We start from the raw sequence: 15480 nt of genomic DNA, 5'->3' as shown, positions 1-15480 counted from the left end.
CTCAGAAATTTTCATTTAAAACAAGAGAAAAAAAACTAGCAGAAGAAGAGAGAAAGCATCAAATGCTTAGTTATGGAGTTGATTCCTTTTACTCTCTCTTCAACTCCCTTGATTAATATTTTCTTCCTTTCAAGTTTTTTCCTTTCTCGTCATTTGTTCCTTGGGATAAGATTTGAGGACTTATAAATTGGTTGTGGGGTTTGCTGGTTTCTAGCTAGAGAACATCTCAGATTGCTCTGGGAGGGTTATTGAAAGGGCAGAAAGAGAAGAAGAAGATTGATCAGAAAGAGATGGCTGCGTCTTCTTCGTCAGGCGCACCGCTTTTTGGAATTAGAGAAGAAGATCAAAATCAGCAGATGAATAAGCAACAACATTCCTCCGCAACACCAACCTCATCCACAGCTGCACCAGCTGCTCCAACTCAGAAGAAAAGGAGAAACCAACCTGGAACACCAAGCAAGTATCCAACAATTGATTTTCTTTCTCTTTTACTAGTTACTTGTTGGCCCGACCTCTGAAATCTTGACATTGGCTAGGATCTACCTAACTAGCTACTCAACACACAAAAGCAAAGTAGATTAAGAATATATATGGTTTAATTTTCTGAATTGAATTCTGGCTCGTATTCCATCCCTTTTTTTTTCTCTCACGGATAAGGAACCCTAAATTGGCAGAGAAACTAATTGAAATGGGAAAACACACACACACACACACACACACACACACATATATATATATATATAGATAGATAGATATAAAAGTTTATGATCGGTTGGATTGAAAAATGATTGCGCAAGTTTACAAAATATGATGTGTCTTGTAAGATTTATACAATTTTGTTGTTGTGATTAATAAAGATATGAATTTTCTAATTTGTTGTGGTTTGGCATTTTTCATGAGAGAACAGATCCAGAAGCAGAAGTCATAGCACTATCTCCCAAGACCCTAATGGCAACAAACAGGTTCATATGTGAGGTATGCAACAAAGGATTCCAAAGGGAGCAGAACCTACAGCTCCACAGAAGAGGACACAACCTGCCTTGGAAGCTCAAGCAGAAGACTACAAAAGAACCCAAACGCAAAGTCTATCTCTGCCCGGAGCCCACATGCGTCCACCACGACCCCTCTCGGGCTCTCGGCGACCTCACCGGCATCAAAAAGCACTACTCTAGAAAACACGGCGAAAAAAAATGGAAGTGCGAGAAGTGCTCCAAGAGGTACGCCGTCCAGTCCGATTGGAAGGCACATTCTAAGACTTGCGGCACTCGGGAATACAGATGTGACTGTGGCACTCTTTTCTCAAGGTAAATTATTCACCAAATCAAAATCAACTTTTTATCTAGCTCGTTTTCCCATTAATCGAACATACGCATAATCACAGCAAGTTACTTTAATTCATGAGGTCGGTGGTCTCGGAGCACACAAAAATTTCTTGAGTCGAAACTTGACCTTTTTCTTTTGTTTAAGCTATTTAGATTCCTCGAGTCCTCAGTGACAAGACAAGAGAAGAAAAAAGTTTTCACGCTTTTAGTATGAGTTAATTTTTTTTTTTTTCCTATCAAATGTGTTTTAATTAATTTTTAAAAATTTCCTTTGGGGGAAGAGGAAAATGGCAGAAAAACATGCTCCCACGTGAATAATCTGTGGAAACTGCCATGGTCGTGGTGGTTTCCGGATACTTATATATGATTTTATCCCCAGTTGGGAAGCCAGAGTTTTTTTTTTTTTTTTTTTTTCAAGAAAAAAAAGGCCATATATGGTCGTCAAATTAGTACTTGATTTAATTTCTTTTACTTTGTTTCACCTCGGAAACAACCCCGATTTCGGTGTTTAGCAAAAGCTTTTTCGTATTCACGTGTTGCTATGCCAGTTGCTATGTAATGTAAGAGAAGAGAATAGAAAGACGGTACTTGTACTGCTACTGTTCGCTTTCATCACAACGCTTATCTCTCTCTCTCTCTCTCTCTCAAAATTGGTTTTGGGTTGGCTTCAGTTCATGACCTTGCAGGAGTTTGAAATTGTGTCAAAATTAAGGGGTTTTTGGTCAAAATTTAGGGTTTATAGAATTGCAGTGCCATAATTTGGGGATGATGAGACTAGAGAGGAGCAGTAATTGATGATATTGATATGGCTTTGGGGAAAAATTCTCAACTGGAAAAATAGACATTTGGATCATGAGTTTTCTACTAATTGAGCATAAGTCCTCAAATGGGGTTTTTGATAGATTTACTTTCATCACTTCGAATACATTCTCATGCTGCATTTATTGAAGTGCCAGTCCTTGAAATGGAATTTCTTTTCCAAAATTCACACTTACATCCCCTTTTTATTCTCTATATCTTCTTGGGAAATAGTAGCTCATTTTCCTTGTGCAATTATTTATGTTATCGCAGATTAGTGCGTGCAATTGTGAAAGTCATTAAAGGTGTCCTCCCCCTAAAAAATGTAATTATAGTGCATTTTAGTTTGCCACAAGTTCTTACTTAGTCTTTGTATTTTGAATCCTTCATAGTTCACACATTAGGGTTTTGAGATTTGATGTCCACCTTCATTTTCATCTATTAATAGAACTGAAACTCGAAATGATTCCTTGTTAATTAATAATTGGTGTGATTAATTAGACCATCAATTTCCAATTAAAATCAGAACAATCATACTACTAAAATTGGGGAACTCACTTATGGACACGAACAATATGGTTTCATTTCAAGGATAGAATTGTACACAATTTTAATTTTCTGAAGCTTAGTGGGGACATTGAGATTTTTTAAAGAAACAAGCGGTATTGAAAGAGAGGGAATCGAACTTTGGGACCTCGATTTCAAAGGTGAACGCTTTTAACCTATTGAGCTACAAAGACTTTACTTAGCCATTTAGTTTTAAATGGCCTATCTACATATATATGGAGGTTGTGTCATTCATTTTTTGTCCAATTCAATTCAATTCTACCTTTTCCAATTATGTATATGAATGCAATGCAATGTTTTTCGTACATTTCTAAGTTAATGTATGCAACAGTCATATGACTACTGTTTTCAGGAAATGTTTCAACCTAGCTACTTAATTGTATTGTTTTTTTCTGTTCGCCGTGAAATTAAAAATGATGTATTGTGAGTGCAGGCGGGACAGTTTTATCACGCATAGGGCATTCTGCGACGCACTGGCTCAGGAAAGTGCAAGGCATCCACCCAGTTTGAGCACCATTGGCAGCAGCTTATACGGAGGAGGAAGCCTTAGCAACACTGGCCTCGGCTTATCTCATCAAGTTGTGGGCCCTCCTCATCAACTGTCCTCACTCGACCACAATAATCAATCCAGTCTCCTTAGACTTGGCGGATCTTCAGGCGCTGACGCTGCCGCTCGGACCGGACAATTCGATCACCTCCTCTCATCCCCTTCAATGGGGTCATCTTTCCGATCAGCTCAGTCGTCAGCTGCATCTTTCTTCATGACTGGAGCCTCTGATCATGATCAATCCAACCAACAACAATACCATGACCAGGACAAGTCATTTCATGGACTCATGCAGTTTCAATCACCACATCAGCATCACTCCGGAGGAGGAGCCAATATTTTTAACCTACCTTTCCTTTCCAACAGCACCACCAACAATACTAATAGCTACAGTGCCAACAACAACAACTTACTAATTAGTCCCGACCATTTCAACACCAACGCAAACGGAAGCACCACGGGAGGTGGAAGCGACGTCTCGAATAATCTCTTTACGGGACACCTTATGGGTGGCGGCAATAACATGAGTTCCGGAGTCCCTTCTCTCTATAGCAACAATGGTAATAGTCAGCAGCAGGCTATGTCATCGCATATGTCCGCAACCGCGCTGCTTCAGAAGGCTGCTCAAATGGGATCCACCACTTCAAACAACACCACCACCGCCTCGCTCCTCCGTAGCTTCGGAAGCTCCTCCTCGACCACTACAAGACCAGATAGGCTCGGAACCCTAGTTCCTTCCAGCTTAGGTGGGATGTTCGGAAGTGACCAAACCGACCAGAGCCACCTCCAAGACCTAATGGACTCCTTTGCTAGCGGAGGAGGCGGCTCATCGATTTTCGGAAACGCGGCCTTTGGTGGATATGATGCTTCGGCAAATAGGGCAATTAACATGGAGGATACAAAGTTGCAGCAGCAGAATCTAGGGTTGAGCAATATTGGCGGAGGGTCGGATAGGCTAACGAGGGACTTTCTTGGGGTTGGACAAGTGGTGAGGAGCATGAGCGGTGGATTTTCTCATCAGAGATCAGAGCAGCAGCATGGCGGCATGGAGATGATGAGCTCATTGGATTCCAAGAGCAATGCTGCAGCAGCTGTGCCGTCAACCCAATCTTTTGGAGGAGGCGGGAATTTTCAGTGAACAAAAAAGTACAGAGATGATGAGAGAGATAGAGGTACGTGAAAATTAGTGGCGATTGACCTAGGTTAAAAATGAATATATTTTATTAAAGGAGTTACTTTTCTTTGGTAATTGTGTAATTTCTGTACACTGCTACTACTTTTCACTGCCTTTTTTGTACTTTTAAATAATATAACAAAAGAAAAGTAAAATGAAAACTGAAATCCTGACACAATGTCTTTGCATGGTTACACAAAATTGAGGCAGTCATGAGTGATGACCAGGTGTACATATTGGGTGTCTTGTCTTTTTGTTTTTATATAAACATGATACCTCTACTTTTTAACTTTTATTTTGGATGGCGGAGAGTCACGAGCGCTGGACATGTAAAGTGGGTGCACTGCATTGCAATTTGCATGAATGAGATAAAATAACTATCCTCTCAATAAAAAGATGCATTTTCCAAATTGTCTTCGATTTTTACTTGTCGCATGCAGGAATTATTTGTTTACTGTTAAACTATTTCACTATTTTACTTACCTTTGTACATATTTTAAAATTTTCCTTTTTGTTAAGATTCTGAAGAACATTTTTATACATTATGAGATTGACCTCTTTCCTATGTGTTGAATATTATTTTCTTGGAAAAATAACTTAAGTCGTTTCTTTGTTTCTGTCTTTTCGTCGAGTACTCAAAAGTTCCGTTATCCCTAAGTTTATACTAAGAACTACAAGTAAAATGTTTTTAACTTAACATTTTAAATAACAACTCAGTGGAATTGAGGTGATTAACTATGGGACTCTTCTCGTTCACATTTATCGATGACCACTATGCTTATTTCTTGTTCACAATGTAATTATCTACCTTAATTATAAGAAAATAGAGCTTTTACAATTATTATATAAATTTGGGTTTGTTTGCAGGGAATATAATTACTTGTTCCGGACTAAAGCCATATGCATGAAGCTCGATATGACACCAAGGAGATTAGTGCAGATTACTTAAGGTTGTTCGAGCTAGCTGTATATTTTTTTCCTTTTTTTTTTCTCAAGCCTCAAAAGGTGTTTTGGGGACCGGGGGTTTAATTTTCAAAGTCAATGAAGGCTAGAACTTTTTCGTAGTTCAAATTTAAATGACTAGCTAGTGGACAGTTTGTTCTGTTTCATGTTAAACTGATGTACTCCTTTATGTATTAGCATTTCAACAAAATTGAAATCCTTAGAAACTTTAGTGAAGTATTTTAACTAGACATGCATGCAACCATGTCATAATTCATGTTTTAAGAGCCGTTAAAACATATTCATACTTAGAGAAATGTCAAATAGACTCTCTCAACGTGAGACTCTCTATGGACTCTCTATGGACTCTTTGCCACATCACAATGTATAAAAGTCAATTTATGTGCCAAAAACATAAAGTGGCAGAGAGTCCTACTTTTGAGAGAGTCTCCTTACTATTTCTCATATACTTATTGTCATTTCTTTGTTCCAATGGCATGAAAAATATGATTGTTTTACCTAATAAGTAAAAAAAAAAGCCTTTATTGTTTAATTTTATAAATTTGTATCATATATGGCCTTTCTCAATTTTTTACCATTAGATCGAATGAATTGAAGAAAATCAATGCCCAAAAAACTAACAAGAATGTGTGAAAAATAAAAATGAATGTGTGAATAACATTTTCTTTTAACAAAAAGTACATACATATATGTATGTGCGCCCGCGCGCGCCACTGGAAAAAATCATGACCAGCACAAGTTAAGACTGAAAGATGATGACAATTATTTTTGTTTAAGGGAAGAGGACAATGTGTTTGTACATTCTGTTATAGTCTAAGAATTACTTCAGTAGCTGCGTTCTGAACAAGTACAGAAAAATGCATGATTTGTATAGAACCAAAGATTAACATATTATTGTTCATAATATTGGATTTGACGTGTGCCCTGTGAAAGGTACGTCTCAGCAAAATTTTGCACGTGGTCACAAATAAAGTTCACACTATTATTTGTACAAATTAGATACCAACTATACATATCTTATACAAGTGACTGGGGCAGTAGTACTACTGCAAATATAAGACCACTCAAGCATTAACTAACTAGTGACAATTAATATTTTTTATAATTTAAACCGACTACTTTTGGTTTAAATATCATTGATAAATCAAATCTGCAAAAGTTTATTGAAATTGAAAATCACTTAGTTATCCAACCGTGAATTGATAACTGGAGGAACACAAGTATGAACTGTGACTTAAAAAATGAACAATTCAAATTATGAAATTACTTTGTAGAACCAACCCAAACTAATAGTCATTAAATTATTAATTAATTAGCTCTTGATGTCTATATATATATTTGGAGATGAGAGAGAGAATATGCAGTCAATTCTTTGTATTAATAAGAGAGAACTTTTGAAGCCAAAATCCACCATCACGGACTCAACGTACGGTTGGAAGAAATACAGAGATCGACAAGATTGTTTTTTTTTTCTTTTTTTTTTGTATTCTACTAAGACCTTAGCATATATTTACACATTAAAACATAAATCCACGGAACTTTGCTGACATCTCGTTGAAACATGTATACGTTTCTCATCTGACCTTCTCTCTCATTTTCATTTGGTTGACACTCTGATCAAGTCTTAAAATTTATGGCATAAGTTCCATGAGAGTGTCCAAAGTTGTATACAATTGTCTCTTACCAATGGGAAGGGCCGGGAATTATGTGATTATGTTTTTTCCCACACTTTCAATGCGTCTTTCCTTCGAGAGGAACAATTTTGCACTATTATTAAACACGAATTAGTATTAATATTGTTATCAACATAACTACACTGTGTCGAATATATTAAGATGACGTAGACTCAATGAACCTATTCAATTTCAGGTTTTATCTCTAGGAAATTATTAAAAACCCCATGTATATGAACAATTTTTCTTCATTCCTTTCTCTCCCGATTCCTAATTTGAAATTTTGGTGTTCAATTGTTGATGGACACTCAAATAAAATACATAAGTACATAGAAAAGGTTGCGGAGAGTAACTTTTATAACAGGACCGACTTAAAAAAGTGAGTATAAATGCCAAAAAATTAGCGCTTATTGAGAATATCTAGACTAAATAGAACAGAAAGTATGATAATGAGGGCAACTATAAATATAGAAATAAAATAAAAGAAAAGAGTAGGATTAGGTCATCTCCAACCCTTAGATTAAAACTAAATTTTTTTTAATCCATACACAAGTTTTCTTCTCCAACCTTGATGGGTTAAAGTTTTCTTCTACATGGCATCCGATCAAAATGGAGCAATTGGGATTGCACATTGGTGGCCAACAACCCCATAAGGCTGGATACACTGACACGTGACATCTCGTGCTATTGAAACAAATACATGTAGACAAAAGCTTAAATATATCTTCATTTCGTTTGACACGAGACACCATCATAGCCGTTTACTTGTGCCATATATGTCGTTCTCCACATAATATGATACAAGTATTATCTTTATTATAATGTTACTTGTGCCATATATGTAGGAGAAAAAAAATCCGAACTTATCATTTTTATAGGATATATAAAGATATCTTTCGGAGAGTGACTTTTGAAGTGGTTAATTAGTATGGTTCCATTTGACAAAAGAGAACTCTTTCAATCCCTCAAAAGATACCATTGGGGATTTTGGATATATATAAAGTCTAAGGCAGAGTTCCTCTTCAGGATTTTTTATTTTTTATTATTTTTTATTTATTTATTTTTTTAAGTTCATTATGAAGGTAGTTGAAGTTACACCATGAAATCAATTAGTAATATAAGAAGTTGTTCAAACTTACTTAGAAGTTCATGTAAGATCATTTTTCCCATCAATGTGAGATTCATTCTCAAAACCCTATATATATAAACTAATTCTTTGTTGAATGAGTTAATGAATATTCATGAACTAAACAATTTTGTTTATTTTTTCTTCAAAACATTTTTTTTTTTAGTCAAACTATAGGGCATAAATTCAAATTTTGAAAAAAAAAAAAGAAGAAAAAAGGCATCCACACGTTGGTAGTCACGGGATGATATATGATTGATTCCTTATAAGATAGAAGAGACAACAATTACGACAATAGTAGACAGCCCTATCATCATCCATCAATTTCCTAATAATTACAATAAAGGTTATTATATACTCGAATATTTCATCATATGCTGCATCTGGTTGAGTAGTATGTGTGTGTGTGTGTACATGGTCAGCAGGTATATATTCTTCAGTCTTTCAGTCGGCCCTAAACCCAATGGCAACACACATGCATATGCTCATAAAATTAAATTAATTAAATTTCTACATTCGAAGTAAAATATCTAATTATATATCTATCATCAGGAGCAGTGAAGTTGAATAACATTTAAATATCACCGTACGTGGACCTTAAGGAACGAATTAGAATGTAAATCAAGAATATATTGTTGGAAAGCGCCAGGGAGGGACGATTAATTAATTAATTAACTAATTAAATATTATCAAACCAAGCAATGTTTGTACTTAGTTTTAGCAGTGGGCATTAGGGTTAGGTACGTATTAGGTAGCCGAACAAATTCTTGTGCATAGTTTATATGGGTACTGGCAACTGGGCATACATTATTCGTCGCCCGGAGCCTCTCCTCTAAATCTTATGATTAAAATTAATTTATATGATTTCTTAATTTGTTCTTGATGCATATGGCAATATTAAATTATTAGTTAGGGATATCTCGTAACCAGTCAAATAAGAAAATAAATTCACTTGTCCATTATGTTGGAATGTATCCATTTTGAAGATTCTGGGCAAACAATACCTGCTCAGCTGCTAGCGCCCATGCATGTCTGCTGCTGTGACATTCTGATTCCACATATATACTCAAACATGGCTTACCTCATACATACAATATTTAATTAATTAATATAGATTAAATTATGAGCATCGATCTCATTACTAATTAAATAATTAATAGATATTTTTATTTTGTTATGTGAAAATTAAGAATGCACCAAATTATATTCTTTAATTGGTCCACAAAAGAGAGAGGAGTGATATTAATTTAGGATTCCTTTATCGCCAAATATATAAGCAAGAAATTAATTAAGGTACTACATTATACATAATATAGTAACCGATGAAAGTACGGGACATCATAAATTAGTGTAGGCCTTAAGGCATGCACATATAGAAATAAAATTCAAGAAACCCTATTGCTTGGGGTTCAAGATAACTAGTGGATAATTAATCGATGCCTTTCCTTTTTCCCTACATATAAAAAAGATCGACTCTCTCACCTATATCATGAACTTAATTGGAATTCCTCGATCTAGCAGGCTCATTGTAGTGTAGTGCCTCCAAAGGGTTGACTTGCCTGTGCTGACTCCAACTCTGGGTCCAAAGAGCTGATCATATTGATGCCATGATGTTGTTGTTGTAGATTATCTCTCTGTGAGTATCCATGGCCACCACTCATATTTCTTACCATCCCTCCAACACCAAGAAAATCCAAGGTCAATTTATCAGATCCTCCAAAATTCACACCCAAATTTTGGTGCATCTTGGCCTCATCATAATTAGGGTTATTATGCTGTTGGTCCATTGCACTAACCCTATTAGCAGTACTGCCGCTACTAAACCCGCCAAAGTTGTTATTATGATCCTGTTCCCCACCTCCGAAAATCGAAGAGTTGCCATTTGCAAGAGAGTTCATTAGTCCTTGAAGATGGTTTTCATTTTCCACCTGCTGTGATGATCTCAAGTGTTGTTCACCCCCATTAGTACTGTGATGATGATCACCACTAAAACTGACTCCAACGCTTGAGGGCGCAGACACTAGTTGCCTTCCTGATTTAGCTGCTCTTGTTGACGAATTGCCTAATCCCCTAAGCAAAGACGAGCTTTCGGTGCTTGTAGTTGAACCCATTTGAGCAGCTTTCTGAAGCAATGCAGTGGCAGACATGTGTGGAGCCACGCCACCTTCGTGTTGCATCGAATTCCCATAGAGAGATGGTAGAGAACCCGACCCAATTTGATGATCATTACCCATGCTAAACCCTTGGCCACTGCCGTTACCATCACTAAATTGATGATCTGGAGGAGCAATGCTGTTACTGGTACTGTTGTTGGAAAAGAAGCTCAGGTTAAAGAGATTCGCAGCACTATTCGATGAGGGTGAGTTGTTGTTAGGGTTGCTTTGGAGATCAGGAAGTTGCATTAGTCCATGTAATGCCTTGCTTGGAAATTGGTGCTGATCTTGAAACCCTTGCTGGTTAGCAATGTCTCTCATGAAGAAATTGGGGGAATTAGGCATGGCTTGTGATCCGAACGAAGACGGATTTGATGGTGGGATGAGGTGCTCAAACTTTGCGCTGCCACCACTACCTAACCTCAACATGTTGTTAGGGAGGTGGGTTGAGTTTTGGAGTGAGGGGATTTGGGGTAGCCCTAAGCTCATGTGGTTGTTTCCATAGAGGTTGCCGCCCATTGTGCTTAAGCTTGAAGGATGCCTTGCACTCTCCTGAGCCAGTGCATCACAGAAAGCCCTATGAGTGATAAAACTGTCCCGCCTGTATATCACACAAAAAAATGAAAAGGAAAATCCTCATCATATCATCATATGCTCATGAACATATATGTATATATACAGTAAAATGTATGTATGTATAGAAGAACAAGACATATGTCATATATGTGGGGGTGACATGGATATATATGATGCATCCAGATAAAAAAAAAAAAAGTACCAATCATTATTACCCATTTAATTTAAATGTTAGTACTTGAGAAAAGAAAGTCATTAGCTAGTGCTTGAAAGTAAATTTGAAAAAAAAACAGGAAACCATGAACGGTCCATTGTTCAATTAATTTTTCACAGAGAATATTTCCATTAGATAGTCACAAGTTCACACAAACCTCATCACCCTAATCATTGAACAGTCTGACGTGACTTGTAAATTTTCATATCAGAATAAGGACTGTCAATCTATTATCTAGCTAGAAATATGGTGTTGGACCAGTTCTACTTGGGGGAGAGAGAGAGAGAGAGAGAGAGAGAGAGAGAGAGAGAGAGAGAGAGAGGGAAATATGGTGTTGGTCCCATGAGTATACGTTTTAATTTCATGGGAAGGAGTATCTGGACTGGAAGGGAAGAGCTGTAGCTCTGTTACATGAATCCAAAGAGGAAGAGAACAAAACTCATGAGTGACATATACATCCAACTCATTATATGAGACAACGAAGATAAAGCCTAGCTAGCTTATTTTCTCCACCTCCACTCCACTCAACTCCAGTAACATTAATATTATGCTCTTTCTCCCCCTTCCACAGTTCCACTACATACATTACTTCCACTTCCATTCCACATATATGTTCTGTTGAGAGTCTGTATAATCCAACTCATCATTTTTACTACTACACACGTGAGTATCCAAATGATGAAAGAAAAAAAGGGCGTTGTTTTCGAGGATCGATAAAAAGATGATCTTTCTTGTTTTTCTTTCTCCCCTGTCCTCTTAATCTTATTTCATTTCATTTTCCTTTTGAAATTGTGATTGAAACCCCCATATACATATATAACCTTGCCATGCCAGTTTGTCACAGATTACTAGTTATCACGTGGAAACAGTCCTGCCATATTAACTCATACGCATACAGACACACTCATGGAGAAAGACAAAAATTTGGTTTAATTAATTCCAATAAAATTCCAAGTCTTTAAAATTGATAATAGAAAATGATCAGGCTAGATTAACAGTTCAGTTATAGTCGCGCGCGGCATCCATATATTCTTAGCCAAAAGAGAACTATTACACCCAGAAACCGCCGTGCGTTCGTCTCTCGACCGATTTTGAGAACATCTCCAAAATGAATGTATGGATGAATGAATGAATGAATGAATGAGAATTAACAAAAAATAGGATCCAGATACTAAATCAAGAGCAACTACTAATTAATTTACCTTGAGAAGAGAGTGCCACAGTCGCATCTGTATTCCCTAGTTCCGCATGTCTTAGAATGAGCCTTCCAATCCGATTGAACGGCGTACCTCTTGGAGCACTTGTCGCACTTCCATTTCTTCTCGCCGTGTTTTCTTGAGTAGTGTTTTTTGATGCCGGTGAGGTCTCCGAGAGCTCGAGAGGGGTCATGGTGAACGCATGATGGTTCAGGGCATAGATAGACCTTGCGCCTGGGTTCTTTATTAGTCTTCTGCTTGAGCTTCCAAGGCAGGTTGTGTCCTCTTCTGTGGAGCTGTAGGTTTTGCTCCCTTTGAAACCCTTTGTTGCAGACCTCACATATGAACCTGTTTGTTGCCATTAGCGTCTTGGGAGATAGTGCGATGACCTCCGCATCTGGATCTGTTAGGGAAAAATGCCAAACAAGAGTAACAATTTTTATTTTTTGAAAATTTAAAATAATTCAAATTATAACAAAAAATGACACATCATTTCTAACGAAAAGATTTAGAATTCAAAGCCAAATAGAGGAGTAAGTTCAAAGAAACTAGCAACCATTAATTCATCAAACCAAAGAATTTATAAAGATTCAACTCGTTTAAAGTTTCTTTATTGAAATCTATAAATCGATAAATATGAATAAAGAATTGATGAGGATTCAAGAAAAGTAAAGAGGTACTTGCTTGGATTTCCAGGTTGATTTCTCCTTTTCTTCTGAGGTGGTGGGGCTGTGCCTGTGGCTGCGGCGGTAGCATTTGAGGAAGGCGGAAGGATCGACGAAGTCATCTGGCTTTGGTTTTCTTCTCTGCTACTACTACTTCCAAAGAACGGCATCGATGAAGAAGCAGCCGCCATATATATATGTGTGTGTGTGTGTGTGTGTGTGGTAAAGAAAACAATTAATATTATTAATTATTCAGCTGTTGTTTTGAGCTACGCACTCAAAATGATCAAGGACTCAAGGTATTATATAATCGACAACACACGGAAAATATTTAGACGCTCTTAGCTCCTAGAATACTAGAGACATAGTAAACCTAGCTTCATAGCCAATTAAGTAAAATAAAAATTCTCCGAATCAAACGTCCTTTTTCTAGGTAGCTACAGCTTCATAGATGCAGAGAACAAATAATTATGAAGAAAAAATTAATAAGCAACTGCTGGGACGACAGCTAAAATCTGGAAATATGAAGATGGAGAGAGAAGACGCAGAGAGTCAAGGGCGGCCTTTGTCCAGCTTCTTCTTCCTCTCTTTAGCTAGAGAGAGATTTATCTTGTTTTTTATAAATGACGATATAAAAAAATAAAACTCATCTAACAAAACGCACTATTGTGTTCCTCTCATATCTCAATCATTTAATGTCATGCACATACATACACAACACATACATGCACTCTCTGTCTCTGTCTCTCTCTCTTTCTCTATCTGTCTCTCTCTCACTGTAAATTAAAAATATTACCAATATTAAAAAATTGAAAAAGAAAATAAAAATATCGGGGATGAATTGAGAGGGAGGGAAGGGAGGGGCGGTGGGGTCGCTGTTCATGCAGGGCACGCAGCCTAATGTATGTCGTTTTATGCTGGGACTGTAAAAATGGGGGCCACCTTTGGTCTCTGTAGGTCTTACCCTCTTCCCCTCTCATTTTTTTCTCTCTCCCCTCTTGTTTCGTATCTTCTACCCTTTGCATTCAGACAACCCTTTCATCATTCTGCACCCATCATATGTCCCCCACCACCACCCCCACCCCCCCCCCCCCCCGGTGCCAAACCCCCCGGCCGCCCCGCCCGTCTCTCTCTGTTGTTCCTGTTCTGTTCAATACAAATGCGTGACACCTTTCAACATTGTTCAAGATTTTTATTTTTTGACGAAAAAAAGAACGTTAAGCTTTGAGAGTTTTGAATTTATCTCTTTGACCACAGATATGAGGCTCACTGGTTTGAATTTTGATCATTAATATGCAACGTCAGGAAAGAAACTGCCATTTCCATCTGTCGCCAATAGTTATATAAACATTAATTTCCTGTAATTTTACAAGTTCCTCTTCCTTCTGCATGCATCTATGTAATCTTATTGATTGTTTCACTTTTAGGATAAACATGTATGATAAACTAAGAGAATTTTGAACAGTTAAATTTTCCCAATGAACGATTTTATTGGAGTAAAATATCCCAAAGCCAAGTTGAGATAATTACGAGATTTGGGATGTACTTTGACAACTATTGGAAGGCCATAGAGGCCAAGTATGATGAAGAGGCCTAATAGGTAGTTTTACATTTTATCTCAGGGCAGGTCAGCCATTTCATACCAGGCAGGTTGGCTAGTATGAAAAGTTCAAATACAATTAGATGTAGCATTTTAAGATTTTTTTATGGGGACAAATGGTGGCGAATCACGGGTATCCACCTATTTCGGATCCGAAGTAAGTTAGTAAGGAATTATAGCCTATCCACAGCCATTAGGAATTCACTCTACTATGACCATGATCAAACAGATTCACAGCTTACAAAGTATCAAACCCAGAGCCTTTCTTTTTATTTTTTTCTTTCTTTCTTTCTTTCTTTCTTTCTTTCTTTCTTTCTTTATAGGGAGCTGCTGTTCACACTTTTTCATGGCCACTTGTTGTGGTTATAGCATTTTAAGAGTTAAAATTGTTAACAATCCGAAGAAAGAAGATAAACTGATTGCAAGAAATAAGCTTATGACAAATAGGAAAATAATCTTAACCTTATTTGTAGAAACAAGAAAGCAATAAAGAAATAGGAAAACAATCTTAATCCTTATCACACTAGTAAACTTACGACATAAAATATCAAAAAAATTGCATAACATAAAAATAAAACAGATTACTAACTTGCTTCTTTTCTAACAAAAATTGACTTTGCAGTAAAAATTCACAATGGGACATTTTATCAGCGGACTGATATTTACAGAGAAATTTCTTAAGTGACATTCCACGGTGGTTAATGAAGCATGTACTGGCATCGATCTGTCAATGTCGCAATCTGACGAAATTGGTTATAGCATGATTGAACCAACATCAAAAGAATTTCTTCCGTAAAAATGAAGATGATCGATCTGTTTCAAATTAATGAGACGAAATTGAATATATATCTACCCACTATGTTAAACGCGACGACATTATATACTTAAACTAGGAAAGCAACCACT

The 15480-nt window shown here is 36.9% G+C and overlaps 2 protein-coding genes across 2 annotated transcripts; one reads left to right on the top strand and one right to left on the bottom strand.

The window, feature by feature from the left end:
* On the top strand, positions 1-5550 carry LOC137732105 (protein indeterminate-domain 5, chloroplastic-like). The gene is made up of 4 exons (XM_068471397.1): positions 1-456; positions 908-1304; positions 3121-4406; positions 5276-5550. Exons 1-3 carry the CDS (start codon positions 291-293, stop codon positions 4370-4372), a joined length of 1815 nt encoding a protein of 604 aa, XP_068327498.1. The 5' UTR covers positions 1-290; the 3' UTR covers positions 4373-4406; positions 5276-5550.
* Positions 5551-9407: 3857 nt separating this feature from the next.
* LOC137731897 (protein indeterminate-domain 4, chloroplastic-like) lies at positions 9408-13639 on the bottom strand. The gene is made up of 3 exons (XM_068471147.1): positions 12994-13639; positions 12316-12712; positions 9408-10924 (listed from the first exon to the last, which is right to left on the bottom strand). The coding sequence occupies exons 1-3, from the start codon at positions 13163-13165 to the stop codon at positions 9694-9696; spliced, it is 1800 nt and encodes a 599-aa protein (XP_068327248.1). The 5' UTR covers positions 13166-13639; the 3' UTR covers positions 9408-9693.
* Positions 13640-15480: the final 1841 nt, after the last annotated feature.

The sequence above is a fragment of the Pyrus communis genome, chromosome 4 (assembly GCF_963583255.1).
Source record: "Pyrus communis chromosome 4, drPyrComm1.1, whole genome shotgun sequence".
Taxonomy (NCBI): domain Eukaryota; kingdom Viridiplantae; phylum Streptophyta; class Magnoliopsida; order Rosales; family Rosaceae; genus Pyrus; species Pyrus communis.
Note: the sequence above shows the minus strand (reverse complement) of the source record. Positions and strands in the feature narration are given on the sequence as shown.

What these genes read in the sequence shown, in the direction of transcription:
- LOC137732105 (XM_068471397.1), top strand. Translation starts at nt 291, where the DNA reads ATGGCTGCGTCTTCTTCGTCAGGCGCACCGCTTTTTGGAATTAGAGAA. An exon ending in AAACCAACCTGGAACACCAA is followed by an intron (nt 457 to 907) that starts GCAAGTATCCAA and finishes ATGAGAGAACAG; the next exon opens with ATCCAGAAGCAGAAGTCATA. An exon ending in TGTGGCACTCTTTTCTCAAG is followed by an intron (nt 1,305 to 3,120) that starts GTAAATTATTCA and finishes TTGTGAGTGCAG; the next exon opens with GCGGGACAGTTTTATCACGC.
- LOC137731897 (XM_068471147.1), bottom strand. Translation starts at nt 13,165, where the DNA reads ATGGCGGCTGCTTCTTCATCGATGCCGTTCTTTGGAAGTAGTAGTAGC. An exon ending in AAATCAACCTGGAAATCCAA is followed by an intron (nt 12,713 to 12,993) that starts GCAAGTACCTCT and finishes TTTCCCTAACAG; the next exon opens with ATCCAGATGCGGAGGTCATC. An exon ending in TGTGGCACTCTCTTCTCAAG is followed by an intron (nt 10,925 to 12,315) that starts GTAAATTAATTA and finishes TGTGATATACAG; the next exon opens with GCGGGACAGTTTTATCACTC.